Below are 21,593 nucleotides of genomic sequence, written 5' to 3'. Positions count from 1 at the left end.
TTGGAAAAAATCTATGAAGTAGAGTAATTTAAATTAAAAACAGTTCTAGGAAACATGTCATTATGTTTGGCAAGTCGTTGTCTCATTATTTATGGGATTAGGCAGGATATTATTTCGACTGTTGAGCGCAAGGCTGTTTTGAAAATACATGTGGGGAAAATCTCATGGAGATTTCTCTCAAGTCGTGTTTATCCTAAAAACTTCCACACAGCCTCTTAATCAATTATGTTACTCCTGAACCTTGTTATCTGTAACCTTTTCAACTGCAATTTCCGGTGTTAAAGCGCTCTTGTTTTTACACACTCGATACGTGTACGACCATAACGTACTAAACAGAAAGATACTGGCATAGTTGAATGTTTTATATATGTGCTTCCTAATTTTAGTCAATCAGTCTTAAACAATGGAATAACAAAAGGAATGAGAATAATTCTAAATTCACTGGAGTCTTTTGAGTCATATCACCGTGTAAACTTTGCAGTCATGTCGACTGAGAGATTAGAGTGGGGATAGGGGGCATCTTTGCCCCCCCCCCCCTGGGATAATCTTGTAACCGAAAGACCGTCCTCCTTCACGCGGGCCTCCTCAAAAGTTTTCTTTTTGCGTGGCCCTATTCTTAAACAAAGTTCCGGTTAAAAACGTTACCAAAACAATCAGTTTAAACAGACCAGATCTAAATGCTCAAAGGTAGCCCCATACTATTCATCTATCGACCATGGGGCCCTTTGCACATCATTTGCTTTGCAGCCTGCGAGCGGGCTCTCCGCGGGAAAAAAGTTTTCATTTCTTTTTTCCAACGGGGAGCCTGCTTGAAGGCTGTAGTTTGCTCAAAGTCACACGTTAAACCTTAAATTTACTAGTTTAGCTCCTCCACCCAAGTTGGGAATAGGGCCAAAAAATACTTTAAAATAATGACATTAAAGCCTTGATTGTAGTCCTGACTGAACAATTACAACTACATCTGTTAGGACAAATTGTTTTCTTTTTGTAAAAACGAGGACTTTCACATGCAAGGCACGCCAGTTGTCTGTCAAGAAACATGAGGTGTTGATGTGAGCTTTTCGGCAAGAAGTGGTTTTTAATTGAGAAATCTGCACTTTGTCAGACAAGCGTATTTTTCCCGGATCCCTTTGCTCTTTCCGACAATGGCGCGTCAGATCTGTGCTTTTCAGTTGTAGACGCAGTTGTAGACCATTGTTTCTTAGTGCAGTTTTGCTAACAAAGAGACCTATAAATCTAGTTTGACCACCCAAGATGAGATAGAATCAGCATTGATCCCACTTTCCTCATCATTATAGAGCTCTTCACTTCCACGACAATCAAAGTTCTGTTGTGGCACAAGATAGTGGGACAAGATAGACATAAACAGAATAAAAGTTGAAGTGACTAGAAAGACAACAAACGATCGCTGAACTACAGTAGATACATCGAAACGGCCGCTCTATATAAAAGTAATTTAAATTTTGGTCGTGGAACATTCAGAACATTGGAGAATATCTTAACAGCTGTTTAAAGAGTTTGTCATGTCACACGCTCTATTGTCGGAAAAACAGAACCAGGAAGTGGCGAATCTCCCATCTCACTTGCCGCAGGCATCAGATCATAACCAACAGGATGTTCCAATTTTCGGGATTTTGCCAGAAATCTCATGGTTTAAAAATCACCCTCGTCGGTCAAACTTAATCTGTATGAGAGTTTAAAATAGGAAGGCTCGCTGCTGGAAGAAAGTGAGATTGTGGTCGTTATGTGGAGAAATGTTACATTGTTAGGGAAATTGTTTGACTAATGAATAGCGCATTTCTTCAGAGTGCATTGGTCCACACTTATGCAACATAGTGGATTACCGCTAATCATCAAAGAACAATGTACCGACTGGGTCGTTGATCTCCTGGGCTATAAACCAGGTATTTCATAACAAGCCGGTTGGACATACGAGCAGTCGAGTTGAAAGGAAGCGCGCGCTCGTAACAAACTCTGCGTCAAAACAACAGCGCTTCAACTGCTTGATACCGCTTTCATTCCTGAGGGAAAATTGTGAAATTGATGCCAGATGAGGCTTCCATCGACAACTATCCAGAATAATGGTAAGTTTTGCGATCGCTTTCTTTTGTCGCACTTTAGGTTTAATGAATTATAGACAATAGAACAGCAGCCGCCTCTCATCGTGCGCAACCATAAGCTAAGAAAAACGGCTGATAGAGATGTACTCCTGTGCAGGCTAACAATTGTCAGGATGCCTAAGATTAAAACATTCACTGAATCAAAAATATTACATTAGTGTGGAGCCCTATGGTTTTCCTGCTTTTGTTGCGCAGAGTTCTGCTCTTCGCACGGCGCAGGAGAGTGATTACCTCAGTGTGCCCCTGTTTCTGTTTATTTACTGTATTTCCTGAATACAGTTACTGAAGAAAGATTACTAATGTAGCTGATGGGACATCGTTAAGCTTGCTACAATTAGCAATGTGAATAATGACATATCAGTACTGCACATATATCAGAACTGATTTGTCTTAGACAAGTAGGATAAAAATCAAGAACGTGATTTTGCCCGTCCGCACCGTATCCTGGGTTCGGTTTCCGTCGCTCCCCCGTGTCCGGTCGGAGGAGGATCTAGAGTGCGCAACGCGGGCAATTTATTTTCGCTTTGCGAATCTATCATGTCAGCACTTTGTAGATCTTTGTACTACGCTTTTGTAGAAGAAGCTGTAATATACAAAACTGGTGCGTATGGTTGAAATTAGCCTAAATTAAAATGGATTTTGGAAAGTATAATTTCATTTCTGATCCTAACGGGCTGACCAAAGTATTTTTAAGTATTTTTGTCAAGATAAATATCCACCCACTTCCCTCAATAAAAACAACCGGGATAGAGGGAACGTTAGCGGATACATAAAGCCTTAGGAGAAACGTGCTCCGGATGATGTCGCCGATCCTTATGCCCCTATACTGCATATAAATAACCTATAAAGGACTCCAGTTTAGAAAATTTTCAGACGCTTCTTAGGCTTCTTTGTAGATTCATTTGTCTGTGCTGTCCCCGCGGTCGTTTTGCTGCCGGTTTCCTTTTTGTCTGTGTGTCGTCGTTCCGTCTCCGGGACGGAGCTGTTTCAGCGACTGTTGTAAATGCATGTGTTGGAGGTATTGTGTGGTGCTGCTTGAGGGGCAATCATGCTTTTTCATCCTTTTGCATGTACTAGTGGTATAGCATTTTTGTTCTCGCTCTTCCCTCACATTGTAATGAGGCAATCCCGGGGGGGGGGGGAGGGGGTACTCCCTATAATGGCCTATAAGGGGAGGCTCCGCCCGAAAGGGGTACCTTTTTCAGGCTTCAGGTATATAAAAGGGTAGGGATTTCACGAGTTTAGGTATATGAAAGGGTATGAAAATCTGTCATTTAGGCTTTTTAAAAGGGCCTTTAATTAAAATATTTTGAACAGACCCACTTTATGGCTCTATTATTTTAATTTATTAAGCGCTACATAAAAATGCCAAGAAAACGTCCTGTTCTAAGGCTCATGCCATGTCTCTTAGGTATATGAAAGGGGTACCTTTTTTCAGTAAAAGGTATACGAAAGGGGTACAATTCCTGTCAAAAATGGTATATAAAAGGGTAAGGGGTAAGAGCTTGGGGCGGAGCCTCCCCGTATAAAACTTTTTTGAGTGCCCCCCCCCCCCGGGAGGTAATCGCGTCGATGTAAGTATCGGGTGAGACCCGAATCAGTTAACGCATGCGCAGGTTTCACCAACTCTCGTGCCAATCTCTGTTCTCGCTCGCAGAGGCCGCGATCCTTTTGGTCAGCACCAGGGATCGCCCAATTTTATTAGCATAATATTACTGTATACCCTATTTAAAATCCCTCTTTATACCGTATACCTATTAAAGACCCTGGCCGACCCGGCGCGAAAAATGCTACTCGGTAACTCCTTTAACTTGTGAGCATGTTATAACTGCTTCAACATTCCGAGCTATTGCCAAGGAACGCTGAAACTTAAGAGTCCAGTATCCAGTAATGTACTTTCCCTTGCAAAGACAAGTGTTAAAATATTCGAAAAATCTCTTGAGTATTTAGAAGCTGTTCCCTTCATTATTCCAAAATGTCAGAATGGAGGGGTCATTTTTGATCGTTTAACAAAGCCTATTGTTATCAAATTTCATCCTCTTTTCTTGATACGCGCCGTGTTGCTCACGTCTTTAGAAATTTATCTGAAACACTCGGCAAAGAGCCGATGGTATTCTAAGGTAATGGTGGGGTTACTTCTTTATTTCGCTTTTGCCTAGCTCGACAACTGGTTCGCTGAAACTTGTGCAAAGTGTTCTAACTAACCAATCCGAATTCACTTATGTAACGTTTCCCGCTTAGATTAAATTTTACAAACAGTTTTACGTCAATTCCGGTTTGGATCGCTTTGTTGATTGGTGCCGAGATTCTTGGATTTGGAGCCGGGTTCTGCAAGTTGCCCAATACTCCCATTAAAACTAACATGTCTCGTTAAGCCAATAAAGCTTACTCTGGAAGTTTAAGTTCCATTATGGGACTCTTGAGCCTTTAATCAAGTCTACTTTCTTGTGCACCGGCCCTTTTGCTACTCAATGCGGATGGTTGCCAGTTTGCTAGATCAATTTTCCTTACTTTTTTGCCCGTTCGAGGGAGGGAAGGAGGGGATAAGCTTAGGCAAAAAACCAAAGTATCCAGATATGTTTTACTTTTCAGTGATAGATTAACGGCGGACTTAGCTAAATAGTACGCATGAAGTCACAAACTGCAACTCAAGTTAAAAATTCAATTTACTCTTGCTTTGAGTCGCTTTTTAACAGGAACATTGTGTCCGATGTCACTTTATATATGTAAATTTATATTATACAAAGCAAAACAATATCAATAAGCCATACATTTATAATCCTGTATAATACAATGTAACTGGGAAGAAGAATAACATCGGCATAATTGCTTCAAAATTAACGGTACACCCAACAAAACACTGATAACTGTTTATCCCTGTGCTGTGAAGTAATGCAAATTGATTTTCATACGAAATGGGTATGATTCACTCGTACAGTCTGCGAAGCTGCTCATCGTGTAGAGAAAAAATATATAAGTTTTCAAGAAGAAGCAATGATCAGCTTTTTGTGAAGGTATTTCAAAAGCAATTTTGTCCCCCGACAATTTTTTAAAGACAATTTTGAATTTTTTTTGCCTAGCTAGGTAATTGGCTATAAAAATTCCTTAAATTCGTGCAAAGTACTCAGACTAATCAAAAGCAAGAAGTCGTCCCTAGTCCCCTACTCAGGTGCAAATCTAAAACTGACCAATCACCTTGTGCGTCAATTCCCACGCTCGCCACCAGTTGCCAGTTTTTCGTTTGAGTTCTAACTGACTTGTTCTACTTTTTGCAATCGAAGTGATGAGCTCTATGACTACTTTGGTTTTGGTTTTACAGATGTCATTCAAAACGTAAGCCCGGGAACGTAAGCGAATTACCAACGTTCTTCCACATTTTGTCAATTGTTTTTTTTTTTTCAGCGGTTGCGCTGCCGTCAGACTTGTATTTTGTCTCGGTTGAAAGTCTGCTCGTTATATTTTCAACTGATAATAAACGTAATCCAGCTATAACGAGGGGTTCTTCTGAGTTCAACCTATTCCTACTATGTTTAGCCACACTTTAACTTATGTTAATAACGAATTTAGAGATAAGTTGTAAAGACTCGTTCTAAATATCTGAGCACACTATGATATGAACCCACACTTTAAACACCCGCATATGAGAACAAATGGATTAAGAACACCAGGCTGAACTGAATTTGGCCAATAAAGCCCCATTTTATAAGAACAAGGTGAGGCTGAAAAATTCAGCATGTTCTTATAAAATGGAAAAGGTGTCATAATTACATAAAAACAAGTGATTTTGTTCATCATTACCTATAATGAAGGACAGCCAGTCATCTCATCTATAGGCTCAATTATAGAGTATTGATTGTGATCATTAAAATCAAAGAATATTTATCAATTTATGCTAATTTTACATCTTGGGGCTTTTTGGGTAGTATTACTAATTAAAATAGAACATTTGACACTTTGAGGCTGATTCACTGTCCCATAAATGCATCACCTGCCTCCAATCAGTGTTTGCGGGTGTTTCTGTTGAGTGTACGTTTTCGGTGCGATCGCACTTCGTGTCTTTGTGGCATTTAACGCAACGTCCCACCCCATATGATGTTTCCCGAAAAGAAATATCGTGTTACGAGCGAGCCAAATGAACGATTTTTTTTTGTGACTTCTTTCCGGCTCTTCGGTTGGGAGGAACGAATTGTGGGCGTGAGAAAGCCAAAGATAACTGGTAGGAACCCAGTTCTGTGGCACGTATTTTGCTCTATGATGTGAAAAATGGAAAGAGATTGAATATAAGCCCCTTGGATACTCCCAAAATCATGGCTGGCAGTTATCTAAACATAGAATAAGTTAAAGTACAGTGCTAAAACAAGTAGAATAAGTTAACGAAACAACAGTGCTTAGGGTTTATCTTTCCTCTCTTCTTTGCGCTGTTCTTTTCGAAGCATTTTTAGCAACTTGTTCTTAGATCGCTGCTTCATCTTCTTCTCTTTCCTTTTAATCTTGGTTTTTCGCTTCCTTGTTTCTGGATAACCAGGGTGTGGCATTTTCCTCGTCTTGTCTTTATTGCTGTCGCCTTCTTTAGCTCTGTATGCCCGCAACAGCTGTTCAATGTGATCTCGAAGCCCGTGATAAAGTGACTCCTGGACATTTTTTGTTTGAATGATGATCTTTGAAGCTCGCTCAATAAACTGAACGGTTCTTTTTCCTCTTTGTCCCTTGTGTCCAGGTCTCATTGTGCCCTTCTTGGACACTGCTATTGTCCAGCTCTCATTGTAAGCCGAAAGGAATTCTGTGTAGTGATTTTCGGCGTACTTTTCGTAAAAAACGCATCTTTTGGACCTAGTGGCCTGTAAGAAAGGGAATGTTTTTTTACACGCTCATTAATTATACACTAATCCATTTCTCAATAGTTTCCTTGCTCTGTTTACTGAGGTTTTGTTAGCAACTGTGAGATCGAATCAAGGCAGGGAAAACATATGCGAGTACGCTAAATTTTGAAATTGCTTTACAGGAGTTATTAGTCTGTAAGAAACACTGACTAATTTTTCAGTGGGTTCCTTGATAACTCTTAAAGATAGGAGGGAATATGGTGCTGTTTAAATTAAATTATTGCAAAACACGCGAAATTTCGAGACCCGTCGCGACAGTTTGTTCGCAAGAAACGCCATGTCGCTTAGTAGGTCTTAGTAACAACTTTAAAAGGGAAACAAAAAAGAAAAAAAGAAAACCCGGTGCAGTAACTCATAACTTACAATACACTTGGCTCAACTAAATAAAGCCAGGAGAAGAGAGTTTGAGGGAAATTGTTCTCCGGCCAAAACATTATAACCGATAAATAACCCAAATTTTCACTGAACACCGTCCTCAGAGAAAAAACAAAAATGTCCTAACGCAGCGTTAATTTAAATGAACACATTGGATGTAATGTAAAGTTTAACGACTGGAAAGCAGTACAAAATACTGAACGTATCGACAGTCTGCCTTCAGCTATTGATAAAGGCAGCACTGCCAAACTGTTTTAGCATTAACTTTCCAGACGTTAAACTGACATTTAAACAATGTGACCATCCTCAGAGACCCAGGGGCAGTTAGCTGGGGGCGGGGGAAAGTCAAGAACAAAAGCTATTATTTTCGTTCTTGACTTTTCTTCGACAATTTTTTTTTTCGCTCGTATAGACTTTCCCCCGCCCCCACTAACTGCCCCTGGGTCTCCGAGGATGACTAAACTCTGGCCAAACGTTGTATCAGGAACTTACAGATCAAGCGGATACTTTAACTGACTCAAGCAGACAAAATTTGAAGGGACATCTGGTAGATTGGCAAACGAAGGCCAAACTGTTTTAGCTTAATAGACGACAACTGAAAATCTGGGAAATGGCCAAAAATTTAACTGACAACGCAAGCAAAAGATCTTCTTTATCTTACTGCACAATTTTGGCGAAGACTAAGCATCTGGTGCGAAGATTGATTGCGAATGATCAGTGCATTTCACTCGTGACATTCGTCCTCCGTGGCACCAGTGCTTCTGCCTGTTCCCGTTTTCTCTCCTTCTACGCTCGTTTCCCTTTCGTTTGTTGTCTCCGCCTCTCCGTTGCGTGTTACAGAGCGCCTTTTTCCACACCGCTGGGCGTCTCGTCCATCCGCGCACGATCAATCCTATCCGATTCAGTTATCTGAGTTCCACTCGAGTGTATTCAGATCATGTCTCATTAGGTGACGCATCCGTTTTGGATCAGATCCGGATTTATTTCCAACGCACCCTAAAATTCCAATGGTCACGCCCATGTTTTTCTGATAAAAACTGATTTGAATGAAGGTTACATTAAAGGATGTGTTTGCCAGTGAGCGAGCATTATTGTAGTAATTGAAGGGCACCAGACACAAAAACACCGCCAGTTTCTTACCCAAATCATCCGACGCCCCGTATAGTCAGTAAATAATGAACGGACAATCATTCAAGACCCGCGTTTAATTATTGCTTGTAGTTTTGGCACGAGCAACATCCAATTTCTCTTTTCGTTATCAATACATTTTGTAGACAGTGACGAACATAGAGACACTTGTCCACTTTATATAGCACCAAGTTCTCAGAACATAATGAAAATTCTCAGAAATGTAACGTAATTATTCCGGAGAATTCAGATAATTGAGATAAGTAAATCTTCCAATACACTTCGAATTTTTGAGTAACTTTTGTCGCTGAGGCTCGTTCTACCGCCCGTCATTTGTTGTTGACTATTGTAACTTTCGAGAGCAATTTGACTTGGTTCCTGCATCGCGATTTATAAAGCCCTGTGAATTTGCAAAAAAAGTAAAAAAACATTCAACACCTGGAAAATGTAAGATGAACGCTTTAGCATTCTAAAACACGCCCTGTACTAGAACGCAACCATTTTATCATAGGTGGATCTTCTGCAAGTTATAGCTGCCGAACCAGCCCATCTACCGAGGATATCGTGTTTCAAGTTTAAAGTTAATGTGTTTTTTAAGTTTAAAAACTTTCAACTATTTTTATTGGATCAGTTAAGTAAGATTAGAGGGCTGTGACTTTTGAAATCGGTAAGATAAGGATGTAATCCTTTAGGTGTCGTGCCAATATGCTAAAACAATGTGAATACCGCGTTTTACTGACTAAATTAAGGTGGAAATCGAACAAAATTTCATCAACTCTTGGATGTAGTCTGTTTACGACTTGAACCGTTAATTACGTTATTGTAATGAGCAGCCCAAAAAAATCTCGTTTGAGTAAACTTTGACCGACCCTGTCACTGGCAAACACAGTTCAACTTCTACGTCATGTAAAACCAATCTTGTTGTCACGGAACCGTATGACAGTTGCTTCAATAGTTTAAATTGGTAAAGAAGATAATTTGGAAGTTCAGGTGGCCATACACGTTTTGACATGTTCAAGAAATCCCTTTGACTCTCTTTTGTTCTATCTACAGAGAATTTTCCCATGCGTGGGTTATGTTGACAAAGTGTCAGTCATGTCCAAACATCTGCACATCTTTGACGCGAGGTAATTCTTTCTCGTTGCTATGAGTGCATGAAAACGTTTCTTTATTCAAACTTCACCTTGGAAAAAAACAATCTTAAAATACCAATATCTTAATTTCGGTGAGCGAATACTTTTTTAAGACGCCCTTTCTCTCCGGGCGCGCATTGAATGCAAATTTGCCGTATTCCCATGCTTTTAATCCTACCTATTATCAAAGAATACACAGCATTCTGTAAACATTGAGCGCATAAAATAATGAAATGACCATAAGCAATAAGAGCTACCTTTCGTCCGATCAACGTTGCGTTCCTTTTGATGCACAAGTAGTAATTAGTTAAGGCTCCACGAATCCGCACCCGTCCAAAGTTGTCGGATTCGATGACAAGCTTTGCTGCAAGAAAAAAAGAATCGCGAAGACATCGGTTAGCGGCCATTTCTAATTTGTCAAACACCTCGTTTTGTTTGTTTGCACAGGATAAATTCAGAAAATTCTTTCGGAAACTTTCATATTGTGTCTAAGCACAGTTTAATTTATGATGCGTGTTACAGTTTATCAACTTGAGATAACACGCTTTCTAATCCCTCATGCTCTCCGACGTCAAGTCATAATCGCTTCGACTCTTGCCCTGTTTTTATGCCTTGAAATTAAAATTATCTACACGAAGAACGTAGGTGTTATTCCCAGCAAAATTTATTTTGAATGCGCTGTTGCTTTCGTAGCATGGTTCTTGTAATTGTAAGCGCCATTTTGAGAAGACCCACGTAATGTCGAGCGAAAGCCCAAGCAGGTTTATTGCTCGATAGACCCCCAACGTTGACAGAGTTCCACTAAAAGGCTTGATTGGGATCTCATAAAGCTATCAACGGTATATCCTGGCGCCGCTTTAGCGCAAACAATCGCTGACTGGACATAAATAGATTAAATTCCTTGCCTTATGTTATGACCTTAGTGTTTCTGTTGGGATTAGGCTTTTGCCGCTAATAAGGCTCGCTCTAAGACAGTGCACTGTTTTCGGTCGTCAGCTACGCATCCTGTTCTACCTCAGCATAAAGTAAACTGTAAACACCGCGTGCATACTTTCTCCTACAATTTAATGATAGCATTAGCTTTTAACGTTGCTCCGCTAAAATATCGCTTATATTTATCCATGCTAAGCTCTTGGCGAAGCGGTTAAGTAAAGTGCTTTTCGCACCAAACAAACTTGGCGCTCCGAACTGGCAACTACGCATAATACTATCCATGTACCTTCAGGAGCTTTTAAGCCCTGAAGAATGAAGAAATAAATGCAGGTAGTGCTTCCGAGCTGACACGCAAAATAAAAGTACGCTTTAGGAGGTAAATTGTTCGAAAATTGTATAGGAAATATTTTGGGTACGATCCGATTAAATGCCTCTTGTGAAACGTGTGAAAACGAAGGCATGATGCGCTGCTATGATACTCAACTTAACACTATATAATCGCTTTACCTCGTGTGAAGCCATTTATTGCAGCATGTCAAGGGAAACACCAGCTTTTATCTGACTCTCAACCTCTTTAGACTTTCCTCACGAGCGACTAATTAAGTCAATTAAAATTAGTCGGCAACGACAGCAACAACAACAACCAGCTACACTCATGCGATATAGCGGTGCAAGAACTCGAAGCTACTGACAAGTTATTACCTTACTGAGTTTTACAGCGCGCGGCAATTATCAGCTTATCTTCTGGAAATGTTGACTCTTAGGTTTATTACTCAGAGCTTTGCTTACCGTATTTGTCACCATCTCTTCCCAGAGCGTCGATGCGTTTTCCATGTATGCGAAGGTGGCTTCGACTGGACCTCGAATACAACTGCGTTTCACGGTGAAACGGTAGACTCCTCGTATCGCTTCTTCTCCTCTCAGCCCTGACGTGATCTCGAAAGTAGCTTTCCTGCGGTTGGCATTATACACACGGTGGTTAATCGAACGCTAGTTAACAGTGTTTTGAATGAGACAATAAATAATTTACTCTGTTATCCTACCTCGTGGGTTCTTCCCAAAATGAAGGCAATCCGACAAATCCTATAAAAAGATATCACAGGTTAAATGTTTTAACCAGTCGATTTTGCGTGGGCGAAAATAGCACAAAATTCGACTGTGCAATCGAAAATGTTCCTTTCGATTCGAAATCAAGGCGACAAATTGTAGATTTCAAGCAAATCGCCGCCGCACTATACTTACAGCGAAAATAACAACATGTGAAATTTAAACGTCGCTGAAGACATCAAGTTCATTTTAACTCAAATAGGAGCGCGAGTTAAGGGCCGATCGAGAAAAACACAGCGAAGAGCAGAGAAAAATGTCCAGCATTCCAAAAACCCACACTCCTTGGTCTTCTTTCAATTATAGCCTTTGTGATCGACCACAAGGATGCCGCCTTTCTATTTTGTGTCGTTTTTGTCCCATTATAACGTGGTGAGAGTTTGTATGTACCATTTTTGATATGCAGATAACAAAATTAATTAAGGTAATCGCTTACAATTAGAGTTGCGGTAGGTGGGCATGTCTGGGTTCCTTAAATAAACAACACCGGAGAAATGGAACAATTGGGTCGTCACAAAACGCCGCGACGTTTTACATAGCCTCCACTGCACAGCGTTATCGCGCGCGAATATCGACGAGAAATCGGAGCTCAGAACGCCAACTTCTAACGTCACAGCATTAAAAGATTGGCTCAATTATCCCGTTTAAGAACGAATTAAGGTGGGCGTGAAAGGGGGGCGGTAGATGAGCGTTATTGTATCATCACTGCGTAAACAACGTGTCAACATATCACTTACGGAAATTTCTATGGGAAAATTAGGCATCTTCGATGCAATGCTGTCACAGCTTTTTACGTTAGGTGTATAAATTTTAATGAAACTTGGCACCTCCGAGACACAATTAACTTCCCAGTGCATTGATTTCATGATCGTTTGGAGGATGATGATGGCATTGCCTGCTGTTTTCCTACAGTGTCCACACGCAAAGCCATTGTGAAATGACAAGAGTGCAATCAGATCCCTGCTGGGATGATAAACTTTGTAAAACTCACTCAAGGCCAATCGATATCCTTAGAGGACTAAGCTGCTGGTTTCTAGGAAAACATACCAGCTTATTTACTCGTGATAAGTTTATTTATAAACATAAGAAATTTTCTCACTTGCGTGTGTAAGATTTTTGTCTAAGCTAATTAAAACTTAAACCGTTTTTTGACGGTCTAGTATTTACAAGAATAAAATACCAACATCGAATAACTTTGTAATCTGCTGGCTAAGATTACCCATCAGTGCAAAGGCAGCAACTTGAGGCCGACGATTATTTGACACTCATGTTATTCTCTCTCTGGCTCTGCTATTTTTAGGACAGTGCTATTTGCTCAAAATTGCATAGAAATGTCTAGCCTGTTAAAAGAATAGGGCTGTAGCCAATGAAATTTGTTTAACTGTCAAGAGTAAGTTTCATTAATTGCTCAAGATATTTTTTTTATTATGCATTTGTTTAAAGAGGTTCTCGTTATTTAGTTTTGATTGAGGTAACGTGATGATTTTGTATTTAAATAAATTCGCTCCCACACGTGGTTGTTAATTGCTCAGCTGATTGCGTGACTTAATTTACAACTTTTTTTATCCCAGAGTGCTGTGTGCTGCTCGAATAAGTCATAACTGATTTGCAATGACTTCATTTACAGACCAACAAGTTAATACACAGAAATTTATCTCAGGCGTTCGTTTGTGAAATCTACAAACTACGTTTGGCTCTTAAATTGGCAATCAAATTTACAGTTCGTTTTGGGTAAGTTGAACCTCCTCGAACGGAAACTCTTTGACTGTATTTTGATCCCGCGACGCAGTGGCATATCCGGGTAAAGCCATAGGTGTAAAGCTATAGATGGAAGACTGTTTTCATCATTCCCAAATTTGTAATTATCATGAAAATCATACTCCCTTGTGCGAACTACTACAGGGAACTAAACCTTACTCAGAACTAAGGGGCTTTCTGAAGTTGTTTCGTACCACTAATTAAGAGTATAGTCCAGATTAGAGCTGCTATTTTGTTTTCCAAAAATCAGCGTTCAGAAATATTCTTTGCTAGCGGGGCACAACTCATACCAAGCTAGAGAAAGCCAAAGGAGGCATATTTTCTGGCACTAACAGTTTAAAATATTTTTCATACAAAAATTAAAATAATATTATTGTCGTCATCATCTTTATTCTTGTGCATTATTATTATTACTACCATTCCTCTATGCACCTTCAGTGGTGCATATGGGAGAAACAAGCTAAAGGACTCTACATTCTTGTCAGCCAGTCCTTCGAAATCCATGCAGCCTAATGTAGCCCCAGCTGAGGGTTTCAGCTGAAGTCTGCCTCGTCAGTCCATCGCGGTCAAACGACAGAAACATCAAAAAATAGAAAAGTACTGCAAAGATAAGGTCTCCATTTTCCCATTCAAAGATTATACATAACCGGTATCCTAAGGGTTTACTAAGTTTTTTGGAGCTGTACTAACAGAGTTCTCGTGTTTGAAAATTGCGATATGACGGACGTGTAAGCTCTTGCTCGGCGCCAGTTCTGGGGCCAGAGCACCTTTGGTTCAGATTCTGAAACATCTAGAAAGTCAAAAACTCTTTACCTGAGGTCAATGGGATTATTCATACACTCAGCAACTATTTCTTGAGAAAAATCAATCCTTGCTCGTACTAGGGCTTCAATATCCCAACAAAACATGCTTAAATGGAAAGTAAAGCTGGCTGAGACGTTTGACCGCGGTGCAAGCCTCGTCAGTCCTCCTCTTGGTCTTTCTCTCTCCTACTTACACCTCCTATACTCCAAATACAACAGGAGCCTCTGTGGAGGAGAGAGGGTCTCTGGACAGATTTAGGACAACCTGTCTTCCTTTTCCCTCTGGGGGTCTATCTAAGAACAACTTAAAATTATGTCAGCAGCTTGTCTGCAGAGCCCGTGACCGATCTATCGCCAACCTCCTCTTACAAGTATTTCAACGGTTTAAGCATTGCATGGTAATAAGCAGTTGCGTGTTCACAAATCCAAGGACGGCAAGAGAAGCTAAGTGATGACAACATTAAGCAGGTGGGAACTCAACAGCATTTCCTGCTCTCTGTTTTCCCCATATTCTCCTGGTACAGTTTGCAAAGGCGTGAGCAAAGAATCGTCCCCGTTTCTACCACTTGTTATAATTCTAACAACTAATTTTCTTAAGAACAGAATCGAGGTTTACAAATCACAAATCCTCCAAAAGTGGTTGATTTGCTTTAATCAGTGAATTTGAAAATACGCTTTTGCAAGCAAAAAGATACACATAACAGCAAATGTGAACTTCTCCTTGGAAAAACTGATCTCGGTTTTACAGCGTGCATCGTTTCGCATCAAATATGTATGAGAAATATAACCTACAATATACATGATACTTAAGCCCTTGAACAGAGAAAAAATTTGGAGAATTTTACAATTTAGCACACCCTTATATCATGACCCAAAGCTAACCTTTGTATACGTATACAGCCTACTGAGTGATTTTTCCGAGGCAAAAAGATCTCTTTACGAGGAAAAACGGAGTCACTACTCTTCGGGCTTGTCAATTTACAAACCCACTTTTAGTGCGGGTCAAACGCTATTTTAACGTTTTTATACGGTGTTTTATATTTATTTAATATTTTCTATTCCAACATTTTTATACTGACGGACGACTGAAGAGGCTCGAAGAGCGAAATATATATCGAACTATAGTTTTATATCGTTTTGGAAGTTATTTTAACTGTGTGGACGTGTATAAAAGACGTGACGTCTTATTCTTCTCATTGTTCTTACACATTCCTAGTCTCGGCGTTTAGAATTTCTCTCAAACGTATTGCTTTATCTGAACATTCATGGTTTGTTCTTCGCTTTCTGGGGAGATGTTTGAAGTCAGTTGCAATTGCTTTCCTTTTTGTATCACTTTACGGGAATGAACCTGTCGGGACATAATAAAGTTCGATCAGGTGTTGAAGTAATTTCCTAAAAAGAGGCAGAACTAACCACTGCAATGGTGACCTGTGTCGTCGGTACACACTAGGGGACTTATTGCAGGGACTTGACCTTGAAGAACATTCAGCGCATTGTCAATAACACAGAACTTTAACTGAGAATAAAGAAAATTATCAAGTCGGAGACAATCCTAGCACCTTACAAAATTATCTGAACTTTAAAATAAATGCATATCACTACAGTATGTAGAATTTAGTTTAAAGCAAAAGTAAAGACACTGCTCTAAACAACAGTTTGCAGTTTATATCTGGTCTGGTTGTCTACGCCTATATATTTACTGAAACATATTTTGGTGAGTAAGTACTCAACGTTAACAAATGAAATCACCGTCGGCGTAGTTCAGACCAAGTAACTCGACTTAAGGGACTGTCTTATAGCTGTTAGCTTCTAGGGTTGAGGGTCGAGGATCTTTTTTTTAACATCAGTTTTAGTATTACAAACCAAAAATTGATGGCATATCGTTTGCTAAGCGTATGATTCGGCATGCCACTAAACAGTCATAAACTCCTACAAAGCATATCGCTTTCTTTTCTCTGAATATATCCCTAAAGAAGAAGTTCTCAAACTCAGTTAAAAATAGACAAAATGAAGTTAACTTGAACTTTCTGTTACAAACAACAACTTGGTAAAGATATGTCTCTTACCGTCAAATTTGCGCCGGCGTGTGCATTTCCCGTTTCAGCCCCTAAAAACGATGATCGATTGTAGACGGGTCAAGAGGATATACCAAAACTAATCAAGAAAGAAGATACTGATAATTGAAAATCTCTCAACTAGTACTTTTGGAAATATGTAGAAACCAGACACAAGACCGTTGCTCTTTTATTAGCTCTTACTTCGAGTAGCTCAGGCCGGCCACGACTTAAACTGAGACATTAAAAAACAGGTAACATTCACCACTCCAACAACAAGTGTCCAATCCACGTACGTTTTTTCCCTCTTTCAAAAACATTGCGTCAATTGGTTAGCCGCAAGAGGACAATGATGAAAGATCAAAACCGAGCTAAGAGGCCCCACCTTGGAACTTAAATTAACATGGGATGAATTCAATGGGCGTCATCGATAAACTACCGCAATTTCTCACGAAACCTTAAGACCACACGCAGTTTTCACTTCAACTGCCTATTCCCTTCGAGAAAATCAGTGCAGCCTAAGCCGAGTTATAAGGAATCAAGACCAAGCAGCGATAAGGTTCGCCAGCAGCAGGTTGCAAAGATTTCTTCAGACTAGAGACGCAGTTAAACATTCGTGATCTTTGGCAAAAACTAGTGAAAAAAAAAAATGTTGTCATCTGTTGTGTGTTGTGGTCTGAAATTTGGATGACGTATTTCCATCACTTATCCATCAAGGTGGATTTTCCTTCAGATCGTTTGTTTTGAAATGCCATTAGCTGCTAATTGTGCCACACAGACTTCATTTACAAAATTCTATGATGCTGTAGAATCTAATGACATAATGTTTGTCGCCCATAAGACATTTCTGAATAAACTGCCACCCCAAGCCAAAACCTATCACTTCAAGTCAGTCTCCTCTCAGTTCCCCCACCAAGAATTATGATTTTTTAGTGCTTTGTAACTGCAAAAATAAAGTTTTCATTAAAAAGATAAATGTCCAAGTTTACATTTGTCAGTACCACACTCTAAAAGTTGTAATAGCAGAAAGAGGTTATTAGTGCCAGGTATGAAATCATGGGAACTTTTACCTGGCGTCTGCAACCAGTTTAAGTTTAATTCTAAAATTCCACGCCAATATTCAGACTTGAATGCATAGAAGTTTTTGTCAAACTCTTAAAACTCGGTGTATCGGTTTATAATTGCTAACGCTCATTTGCGACATCAGGGAGGAGCACACTACAAGAAGCATTATCTTCTAGATCACTTCCCATCTTGTAAATCTTTCCTGTTATTCACGGATGATCACTGTAAAGTGAAGCTTTCTTTATCGAGGTTCCCAGCCACACCCATAAACCATGGACCAAAATAAGTGACCCTTATTTTAAAACTTGGAATTTTACGCAGTTTATTTTACTCTTCAAGCACAATGCCTTTGTTTTGTTTCGATATACGCTCGGCGTTTCAGCTTTCTGAACTTCATACAAACTTCATACTTCTTTAAGAAAATGAAACGGTTCATACATTTTATTTAATGAGCAGGTCACTCTAAAGTCACAAGTTAACTGAATTGGGTTCTAAGTGTGCAGGAATGCTAAGCCTGTCTGTTACGTTTAATATAAACGTCAATTGCAAGACACTCAGATTTTGATTTATGTTCCCTAATGAAACCCCCCTCAAAGTTCAATTCTAATGAAGTGTCCGCCGATAATTTCACTTAGAGAAACATTCGACAACTGTAGATACTATACACGTTATTTTAGAATGGATTTTCCGAGTGGAGATTGTCTAAACAAAAATCCAATTTTTTCATATTCAGGCTATTAAAATAAATTTATAGCAACATTTTATAGCGATTTTTATTCTTGTTTGTATTGTAAATTTGATTTAATTAGGGTGCGAAAAAAAAAGTTGTTGACTAGTAAAGAGGATTTATCGCAGTTTTGTCAAGATCATACTTCGAGGATTGACTGATTTCAAACGAACAAACTCAGGAGCTTATCATTTGTTATCAGCTCCATGATTAAAATATATCAATGCAAGAATAGGCGTTATTTTATTAGGTTCTAATAAAACATACTCTTACTGGCTGGAACTATAGCCAAAGCATGGGAAAGGACCCCAGAATTTATTATTGTTAGCAGAACCAAATGCAGAACTTGGTCTACAAGTGAGCTAACTTGATCACTGAGATAACAAAAAATCTTCTAGCCGAAGTCAAGTTGAAACCAAGCTCTTGTTAAAAGACTTTTGAATAGAGTGCCAGTCCTTAGGAGGGTCATGAAAACTTTTATAGTGGCGTATACGCTGATACATGTTAACTAATATAAAAAGAAGATTACTTCAGTGATGTCCTAGAGGCGCTTTTGATCTGTAAAGAGTCCTCTCGTCCCCAAAACCTCCCAAATTGAGAACTCCGTGAAGATAATTTTAATTTTTATAATTTGTTTTGCAATCTATTCAAAGAAACAGAAACGCATGAAAGAACTGTTAAACAGCAGCCGACTCGAAGTTCTGACCAACCTAAATAAATGGGTCGCTTTTCATTGTCTGAGTAAAGAAGGGCTAGTCTCTTGGCATGGAATTTCAATTTGCGATCAGTTTATTTGCACAATCTAGTACGGCATGTCAGAATCTATTTAAAGGCAAACAAAATTTAATTTCTCCCAAATCATTTTCAAAATAAACGTATAGCAGAATTTTCGAGCGCTGTAATCAACTAAACTGAATATAGCATACCGCAAATGTCTGTTAGTTCCTTTCAGAGGCGGAACACGGCGCACGAAAAAAAAAAAAATTTTATTTAAAAATATAAAAAAAAAAAAAAAAAAATCAATAATTTTTTTTAATATAATATTAAATTTTAGAATAGAGGCCAAATGAAAGGAAAAAAAACAAGTAGTCTACAAGGTGCTGTTGATTAGTTATCTTGGCTCGACACATCACATAACATCACAACCTTTTACAATGTTTTGATTGTATTATGTTTACTCTATGTTAATGTTTTCGCAAAACAACCTAAAAAAAACGTTTCCGTGTAGAAAATACATATGTTATCTTCTGATAAGAAGCCGGGGCACTATAATGATAATAATAACCGAACGCTATTTTAAGTTTTTTGGGGTACGGTACTTTACTTTTCGGTGTGTTTTGTTAAAGTTTATAATATCTAAAATGCAGATGTTCAAACATTCTTTGACCTTCATGCATCTGAGTGATCACACCGCGAAAGTCTTCGCATTCTGAGGAACAGTTAAGCTTATCCCTGGAATTTGTTGCTCCAAAAACAAAATATGTTGTATTTTACAACTGTATATACCCTTCAAGGGTAGGATTGCTTCATTGTCTGAAACATTTCACAAGGCAAGGTAAAATGAACAAAAATCCTTTCAAAACATTGACAGTTAGTTTAGATATCGCCAAGTTTATTTTCTTCGCGGCAAGGTTTACGCAAAAGCTTTTTGTGTCTTGGCATCGTATCATTCACCGTTTCTTTCTTCTACATAGAATAATAAAAAGACAGCTGAACTCAAAATTAAAGTGATCAAAGTTAAATTTCTCCTCAAAGTACTTTACAAAGGCTGGGAAAACTAACGTCAAGTGTAAAGTGTCTTGATTCAAATACGTAGTGTATGATTCAATACTCCTTCATCGAGTTTTTAGTGTGTTAGTATCTCATTGTATCCGATATTCGGAGTTTTGCTTCGACTGGCTAGTAAATGGAGTTCTTGTGCTGCTTCACAAATTTTCAGTACACCTAAGTTTTCGTGCAGTGTTTATAGCATTGCTATATTCGGCCATTTTATATTGAGTCTCAGGTACAAAACAGGATGATCCCCCTACGTATGCCATCACCTCTCCCCAGGCGCTTTAGTGTTTTATAGTTTCTAGCATTAAAGCAATTACTGATTAATCCATCGGAGAAATGATATTTGTCTTCAACATGCATATGCTAAGATTTTTTAATCAGCTCTAGCCTTAAGAGGTTTGCCGGTCGATGTTAGCACAAGTTTCACATTGAATCATAAAATCTTTAACAGCCTCGTCATATGTTCAATCGGCTATTTCCGTGATTGCTCTACATCGATTATATATAGATCATGGTCTTCCACAAATAAGTGAGTTATCTCATGATAGGTAACTTGGAAAAATCAAGTTAGGTTTAAAGTAATCGAAGAATCATTAAACTCACTGAGACCTTCACTGCTGTCTACTACTGCCTCTTCGTCTTTAATTCGGGTCGTATCAAAACTGGGTCGAAAAATAGAAATGTGAAAAGGCAATATAATTTATCTGATTATGCCGAACTATACTTCACTACACGCTTGAAATAATGAATAATTGTTAAATATGCCCAGTGTTGGATAATGGGAGTCTATAAATTCGCCAGCGGCTATCATGATAGACTTGATACGGTTACGTTAATTCGATGAACCGGTACCGAAAGTGGTATTTTAATCCAAATTGTATCAAAATAGGAACTGTTAACAATTTATTGAATCGCATCGGAAGGAACCGTTCCATTAATTCTATTAGAGGAATGGGAACTTGATTTAAGAATAGTAACATTTCGCCTCTGTTAAGCACACTGCCGGGTCGGCTTTTGGTCAAATACCTTAACCGACCGCAAAGCCAAAGTCTTCGGCAACAGACGTGAAGGCACGAAGTTAAAAGGAAAGCATTCGAAGCCGAAAATCTATTTACAGGCACAATAGGAAATTGGAAATATTAGTTTTACTTCAAATAGCATGCTGAATATGTTTGCTGTAGGGAAAGGAAATTACTGTTATAATGAGCCGTAGTTCGCGTGCAGCTCTAACTGCGGTGTAAAAAGTAACGTTATGAAACCGCCGCCGTGTTTTTTTAGTCTTTAAGTTATCAGACACACACGAGGCGAGCTTTGTGTATTTTTGCCTAATCCTCTACAGTTCAAGCATGCGAGTGTTTATAGAGCCCATGTGTCTAAAGAGGCCAGAAATTGATACTAAGCTGAACGCTTTTCAAGTTGTTGCTCTACACGATATTCAGTCGAAATTGGGTGAAAGGTCAGTAAAAAAAGAAAATGCACAGTACAGTATATAGTGCAACTTGTAAGCCATGCCTTATGGTCCAAATTCATCAATTCATCACTTAAATCGATGCAATTCTTATTTCTTGAAAGAAATGAGTTAACGGCACATAATTATAAGGGCCCCGTAATTAGCGATGGCCCTAGCTTAATCTGCTTTGCAAAGACAGAATGAAAAGTAAACATTTTTCAAATGCTTTAATGCTCTTAAGTGAGTTAATATCAAAGTCGGATCGCTCACCCTTGCCTGACTATCTG

General features: G+C 39.0%; 1 protein-coding gene across 1 annotated transcript; it reads right to left on the bottom strand.

Annotated features, from left to right (window-relative positions):
• Window positions 1-6,183: 6,183 nt before the first annotated feature.
• LOC144643568 (fibroblast growth factor 18-like) lies at window positions 6,184-12,103 on the bottom strand. Its single transcript, XM_078502875.1, has 5 exons — window positions 11,812-12,103; window positions 11,613-11,652; window positions 11,359-11,521; window positions 9,894-10,000; window positions 6,184-6,958 (listed from the first exon to the last, which is right to left on the bottom strand). Exons 1-5 carry the CDS (start codon window positions 11,862-11,864, stop codon window positions 6,509-6,511), a joined length of 813 nt encoding a protein of 270 aa, XP_078359001.1. The 5' UTR covers window positions 11,865-12,103; the 3' UTR covers window positions 6,184-6,508.
• Window positions 12,104-21,593: the final 9,490 nt, after the last annotated feature.

Source organism: Oculina patagonica, chromosome 2 (assembly GCF_052425735.1).
Source record: "Oculina patagonica isolate OP01 chromosome 2, crgOcupat, whole genome shotgun sequence".
In the NCBI taxonomy this organism is placed as follows: Eukaryota; Metazoa; Cnidaria; class Anthozoa; order Scleractinia; family Oculinidae; genus Oculina; species Oculina patagonica.
This window is presented reverse-complemented; position numbering and strand designations above follow the sequence as displayed.